Below are 7,134 nucleotides of genomic sequence, written 5' to 3'. Positions count from 1 at the left end.
TTCCCCTCCCCTCCCCCTGCCTCAGCCCTCAGTGTTTGTTTTTCTCCCGGAAGCAAACTTACAGATGAAAGGGTTGGCCTGCCCGTGCCCTGCCCTACCCAACCTCTCGGAGCTGGGGACCTGCTTAATGGCTGAGGGTTCCCGGACTCAAGCGCCACGTCAAGGATCTCCTATAAACATCCAATTTCTTCGCGCCCAGTATGACAGTCTGAGGAGACAGCAGAGGACCCAGGCTCACATAATGGTGTTCCCTAAAGGTAGGGTTTGCTGAGTGCTGGGAAAGCGGGCTTTTCTTTGGGTGGGCTAGGGGACTTAAAGTTCAAGGAGGGCAGGACCATGCCTGGGCCAGTCTCCTGGTGAGGAAGACAGGAGCTATCGTCCCAGTCTGCACTGATTCAGGAAAGCTTGCTCAGGGTGGCTGTGCCCAGTCTGTCCCTTAGCCAAAACAACAGAGGCCTCTGCCAGGTGTTTGGCCAGTGGCCACAGTTCCTGGTCTCTGTACCTGTTTTCTCCTAGTTCTGATCTGGCTAAACTGGTCAGTCAGGTGACTGGGATTGGCCCCCAGCTAAGCTAAGTGAGGTGATGGAGGCTCTCCACTTCCTGACTGGATCCCCACGCAAAACAGAGAGAATGGCTTTGGAAAAGAAAGGCTCCCACTGTTCTTGAGAACTGGCTAGGCCAGAACTCAGGGCTCAGGGAGACAAAGAAGTCCACATTCTACAGTGAGAAGTCTCCCATCATAGAATGGAATAGCTATGGACATAGCCCTGGAACAAAGCCCCACTTTACCACCCCCATCCCCCCGCCAGACCAAATCAAACCAAAGCAGATGTAAAGATAGAACATGGGAGGATGGAGAGATGGTTAAGAGCATTTCTTGCTCTTACAGAGGACCTGGAGGCCATTGCACACCTCCATGGTGGTCTCCTTTTCTGAACTCCACAGGCACTAGGCATGCGTGTGGTGCACATGTGCTCATGCAGGCAAAACACTTATCTTGAAAAAAAGATTAAGAAAGGACAGAAGGAACATATTATGAAACTTTTCTGTGTTCTGGAATATTCTCTTTTGTTTGAAGATTGAAGGAAGACCCAATACTAAAGAGGGTAGCAGCAGAAGGTTCCACTATATGGCTAGGAACCATTGCTATCTCCACCCTCCTCCTCCTCCTCTTTCTCCTTCTTCTTTCTTGCTCTTCTTGTTTTCTCTCTCTCTCTCTCTCTTTCTCTCTCTCTCCTCTCTCTCTCTTATCTCTCTCTCTCTTTCTCTCTCTCTCTCTCTCTCTCTCTCTCTCTCTCTTTCTCTCTCTCTCTCTCTCTCTCTCATTAACAGATCCTGCAATGAAGGCTTGCCTGTCCCTGTGACCCCCCTCCCACCTCCAGAGACCTCTCCTGGTAGACTCAGGATGAGGGAGGATTAGGCCGGTGTGCTTGCCATGCTAAAAACATAGTAAAGTTAGAAGCGGGAACATCATCGTTCTCCCTTGGGGTCGTGTATAAGACTGCATGTGTGCAAAAATGACTGCGTCTGTTCTTCTAGTTCTCCTGGTTCTTTTGGATCTATCAAGCTGGGTCTCAGAGGAGCTTAGTGGTGACATCATTCCTCCAGTGCCATCTGTTTGCAATGAGGCTAATAAGAAGTGCCAGCACAAGACTCCAGGCTCAGAATTGATCTGATTTCTGTAGGAAAACAATTCCTGATGCCCCTAAAAAGTTCACAGTGAACTTTCACATTCCACAAAGTGAAAATAAATAAATAACTTAATTAAATTAAATTAAAAGAAAGAAAGAAAGAGTCACCTATCTACATCCTCAGCTTAGAAGCCCACTCAGAGAAGAAACAGACACTGATATTGGATGCCCTCTTCTGGCCTGCAGGTGTACATGCAGGCAGAGCTCTGTATACATAATAAATAAATAATTCTTTTAAAAAAGAAAGAAAGAGACACTGAAAGCATCTCAGAAAATTGTCTATGGACTTTCAGTCTTCAATAATAAAATCATTATCAGAAGCCTAGGACACAAACCTCCATAAGATAAGAACAACATTCTTCTCTGATGTGTGTGTAAGAATTCAGATGAGGCTGGGCTTCGTGGCACACGCCTGTAATCCTCCCAGCACTTGGGAACACAGAGGCAGGTGCATCTCTGTGGTTTTAAGGCCAGCCTGGTCTATAAACAAGTCCAGGACAGTCAAGGCTACACAGAGAAACCCTGTCTCAAAAAAAGAAAAGAAAATTAGATGGGAATAGTTAGTCAGCTTTCCATCATGTGACAAAGCATAAGACAAAATAAGTGTAACAGAGAGAAAGGTTTATTTTGGCTCATAGTTTCAAGGGTTTCATTCCAGGGTCACTTGATCTTGTTGTTTTGGATTTGTGTCAGCACCGTACATCATGATAGGAGCATGCGGTGCTGGACAGTGCAAAATGTAGGGGAAGATACTGGTAGTACAGTACTCCCTCCCTTGGATGGCATGCCCTGTGATCCAATTTCCTTTGAGTAGGCACCTGCCAAAGCTTCTGCAACCTAATGACACTGAAGGCTGGGGGGCCAAGCCTTTAGCAGCGGACTTTTGGGACATTTAATATCTAAATCACAGCAATGAAAGTGTGTGTGTGTGTGTGTGTGTGTGTGTGTGTGTGTGTGTCCGTGTCCCCTAGCTGTCCTGGAACTAGCTCTGTATAGACCAGGCTGACCTCCAAAACACAGACATCTGCCTGCTTCTGCCTCCCTAGCACTGGGATTAAAGGTGTGCACCACCACGGCCCAGCAATCTTTGCCATTCTGAAATACAAATTTTCACTTCTTCCCAGACAAAGTTCACAGACTCTCACTGAAGTTTTTTGTTTGTTTCTTTGTTTTGTAGATTTATTTATTTATTTATTATGTATATAGTGTTCTGCCTGCATATACATCTGCAGGCCAGAAGAGGGCATCAGATCACCTTACAGATGGTTGTAAGCCCCGATGTGGTTTCTGGGAATTGAACTCAGGACCTTTGGAAGAGCAGTCAGTGTTCTTGATCTCTGAGCCATCTCTCCAGCCCTCCCCCCCCCACTGCAGTTTTTTTTTTTACCTTCATTTATGCTTGAGATATTCCATAAAATTGACTAGCAACTGAATTATTTTTATTGAAAAAAATATTTTCATACAATATATTCTGATCGTATTTGTCCCCTCCCTCAGCTCCTCCCAGATCCTCCTACCCACACAACTCCAAGACCTTTCTCTCTCTCTTTAAAACACAAGCAAAACCACATGCAAAGAAAAAACATAAGCAGTAAGACAAAAAAAAAAAAAAAAAAAAAAAAAAGCCACATAAGACAAAAAGTCTACATAATTATCTTGAGTTCATTTTTGGGTTGGCCATCTACTGCTGGGCTTGCCCTGCCCTGAAGTGTGGTTAATGCACCCCAGAAGACTTTGTTGGAAATGCTGATATTTCTATGCACACATGCACCAGTTGCAAATAGCTTCTTGGTTACGAGCTCATGTCTGCTTCCCTCCCTCAGTGCTGGGACCCCTGTCTGATTTGAACCTGTGCGGGCCTTGTGTGTGCTGCCAGTCTCTGTGAGTTCACTGCACATTGGTCTGGATCCTGCTGTGTCTGGAGGATGCTGTCTCCTTGCAGTCATCTCCACTGGCTCCTACAATCTCCCTGCACTCCTCTTCCACATAGCTCTCTAAGCCTGAGAGGGCCTGGGTGAAGACATCCCACTTGAGAATGAGTGTCAAAATCTCCGTCTCTCTCTCTCTCTCTCTCTCTGCACATTGTCCAGTTAGCTCCTGGATTGTTTTAAATTTTATTTCTTTTTTAAACATATACATTTGTATTATTACACATAAATAAAATAAACTACATACAGCAGGAAGAACCATGAAACAATCAGGAACTATATAACTGTTACATTCATAGTGATTTGGCTATTTGTATCTGGCAAACTTGAAGAAGTAAACATCTTTCCTCTCTTGTTGAGTCTAAAATTCTGAATAGAAATCAATATCTATCATATCCCATCTGTATTTACTTAGAACATTTATCTAGACCTAAAAACATCTTAACCTCTAACCAACCAAGCTTAATTGTAAGACTAAACTATCTGGTCTTCAACCCCAACAAGAGACTTGAGAAGGAATAAAACTTAATTACCTGAGTGAACTGGAAGTGCAGGTTAGCATCTTCCGAAATGAAAAAATGACAGAGACAGTTTGTTGCCTGAACAGTCACCCAAAACTCTCTATAACGTTGGAGCATCATCTTCAGCCTTCTGGCCCAGTGCATTTGACAGACATATTTGTGAGGCAGGAACTATTAAGCACTTGCTTACCCAGTCTTAGCAGAGTTTGGCCATCAGTTCTGCCTGCATCCAAGCTTGCCCCCTTTTAGGCAGAATTCTGTCTGTGGCAAAAACAAGGACATTTTGCCCACTGGCTGGTTTGCCGCATTTGAAGCCATCTCTGTAATGAGGTTCTTTGATGCTCATCATCTTCTTTAAGATAGGCTGGATGTTGCCAGGAGTTAACCTGTCTTGTTGTCAAAGAATCTTTAGAATAATAAAAACAGCTTTAAATGTCATATTCCCATAGAAGACCTCATCTAATTATTTTACCTTATATATCTACAGAATCATATCTCTCTGTTAGACCTAGGATATATATCCTTGTGATAAAAATAGACTAGTAATTGACATGACTGTGATTTGCTCAACTAACAATTAGATTGTATTACTTAATTACTAAACAGCCTGCAGTACCACTTTCAAGGTATTAAAAATAAACCTTGTATTATAATTGAGTTGGACAGGTATAATACCTCATATTGGGGTAGAAATATATTTAATGTGTGTGAAGAATAATCTTAAGTTTGAATTCTATACCTATGTATCAAAATTAACTTTATTTTGCATCAATATACAAAATTCTATACCAATGAATTAAAAATAACCTTACTTGTGAGTAACAATTATAGCCTTAAATTGAGAAGTAGATTCAATAATCTTTTTGTTCTATCATCCCTATATATTTCTATATTCTTCTTTCTATCTTTTTACCTCCTATCTCCTTATCTATGAAAGAAAGATAAAGGAAAACAGAGACATCCCTGAGTCCAACCTAGTTTTCTCTCTGCATAAGACCAACAATGACTTATAACCAACTCCCAATGAAAATAAGCTTCTGTAGACCAAGAGAACAAACAGAAACCTATCCAACCCCCTTAGGGGAAATAGGATGTTGTTCTTTTAAGGTTTTCTTCAGGCTGACTTAGGGCAAATAATACCTTTGAAGGGGCCCAAAATAAAAGTGGGGAAAAGAGTTAAACAAGCCAGAGATAGCATTTGTGGGTCAGTTTCTAAATGCTGAGAAATTCCAGGCTTAATTGGAATCCTGTTTGGGACAGACTGAAATGTTGGACCAATTGGGATCAGAAACTTTCTACAGTGCTGTCCTGGAAGCTGTCCTGCTCTGATGGGTAACAGTAACTGAAGCACCTGGCGCTGGAACATGAAGGATGCAGGATGTCAGCGTCCAGCACGCTGAGAGGAATGCATCCTGTCATGTCTGATCCAGCATCAGAGCTCTGAAAACATATAACTTCTCACAAGCATCATACAGTTCTAAAATTATCATTGTACGAGGTGAAGCACCTGGATTGTTAACATATTTGTTTGCTTGCTGTCTCTCTCCTCTATTAGGGCCCATCTATAAGGTTGTGAGTTATCTTACTGCTATAATCATGGGACCTCAAATAAACAAGGCCTTGGATATAGTGTTTGAAAGTATTTGTTGAGTTATGAATAATTATATCTATATGTTGGGGAAGAGTGTGTGTGTGAGAGAGAGGGGGGGAGGGAGAGAGAGAGAATACACACATGCCAGATCATGTGTGCGTTTGGGATGTGTGGATCTACATGTACAATGTTCTGGGTATCTGCCCCCTCCCTTGGCATCTGGGGTCTGGCCTTCCTCTAATCTGAAAGCTATGAATCTTCCTCAAAGGGAGATAACCCAGATACCTCCCTGTAGTGACACTGCTGTGCCTTCTTTTCTTAGAAGGAGCCATGCCTACTCCAGCGGAATCGATGACCAGTGCTGTTTGGATTAACAAAGAGAGAAGGAGCTCACTGTCCCTGGAGGAGACTAACTCTGAGGTTGAGGGGATGTTGGAGGAAGTAGACAGAAGCTGCCACCAGGCTCCCGAAACTCCATGGCACACATACCTAGAGATGCGTCGCTTGGTCCAAACCTTCCATCTGGAAGCCAGTCACCAAGGGAACCTCAAGGGAGACCTTTCGGAGTCAGAACCAAGGCTATCTCCAGAAGGAGACCCCGATGTGTCAAAAAACAATCAGAAGACACAGCAACAAAACAAAATCCCAGAGGCTGCTCAGTGTCAAAGTCAGGAGGGTGGTATCCCGCTGCAGGAGGCAGGCTCCAGCTTACAAGCCAACACTGAGTGTCTTCCTTCCACAAAGAACCTACACAGGTCTGGAAAACCAGCTCACTACCCATTCCCCCAGAGGAGACCACCCAGGATCTCCCAAGCTGCCAGAAACTTGGGCTTATATGGCCCTCCCTAATGCTTTCCACTCAACCAGCCAATCGACTTATCATAAACCACAGACAGCCGTAACCAGAGCCTTCAACAATGAACAACAATTGGATCACCCCAGTTATAGGAATCATGGGAAATGAACTTCTTAATGGCAACATGGTCTTTTCTCTAAAATCAAGAGATTACTCAAGTCACATTGCTTACCGTTAGGATGAACAGACTCTCTTGTCCAGCAGCCTCAGTTTAGTCTTATAAGGAAATGTGATAAGTAGCCCTTGATGCTCCTCTGTGGCTGGGACCAGTAGAACAGTTGGTCCCAGAGATAAAGCAGGAACTTTAGCCAGCGGGTTATCTTCACAATGTCTTGTGGTTGGGGGAGGGGGGAGGGATAGGACCAATGATTATAGGAGCTCTGTTTCTCAATGTCTTCTGATTCTTTATGTATACTAGGAAGATCTCTGAGAATTTAGAATCTTTTTTTCTGGTTGCTCTGTCTGGAGACCTAGACACAATTCAGTTACTAGTGATCACATCTTTTTATCTTGAGCCTCCCACACTGTGGTCGGCCTAGGTAAAAAG

The 7,134-nt window shown here is 43.5% G+C and overlaps 1 protein-coding gene across 1 annotated transcript; it reads left to right on the top strand.

The window, feature by feature from the left end:
- On the top strand, window positions 1-6,592 carry C2H9orf152 (chromosome 2 C9orf152 homolog). The gene is made up of 2 exons (XM_051162536.1): window positions 1-257; window positions 6,054-6,592. Exons 1-2 carry the CDS (start codon window positions 65-67, stop codon window positions 6,578-6,580), a joined length of 720 nt encoding a protein of 239 aa, XP_051018493.1. The 5' UTR covers window positions 1-64; the 3' UTR covers window positions 6,581-6,592.
- The last annotated feature ends 542 nt before the right edge of the window (window positions 6,593-7,134 follow it).

The sequence above is a fragment of the Acomys russatus genome, chromosome 2 (genome assembly GCF_903995435.1).
Source record: "Acomys russatus chromosome 2, mAcoRus1.1, whole genome shotgun sequence".
In the NCBI taxonomy this organism is placed as follows: Eukaryota; Metazoa; Chordata; class Mammalia; order Rodentia; family Muridae; genus Acomys; species Acomys russatus.
This window is presented reverse-complemented; position numbering and strand designations above follow the sequence as displayed.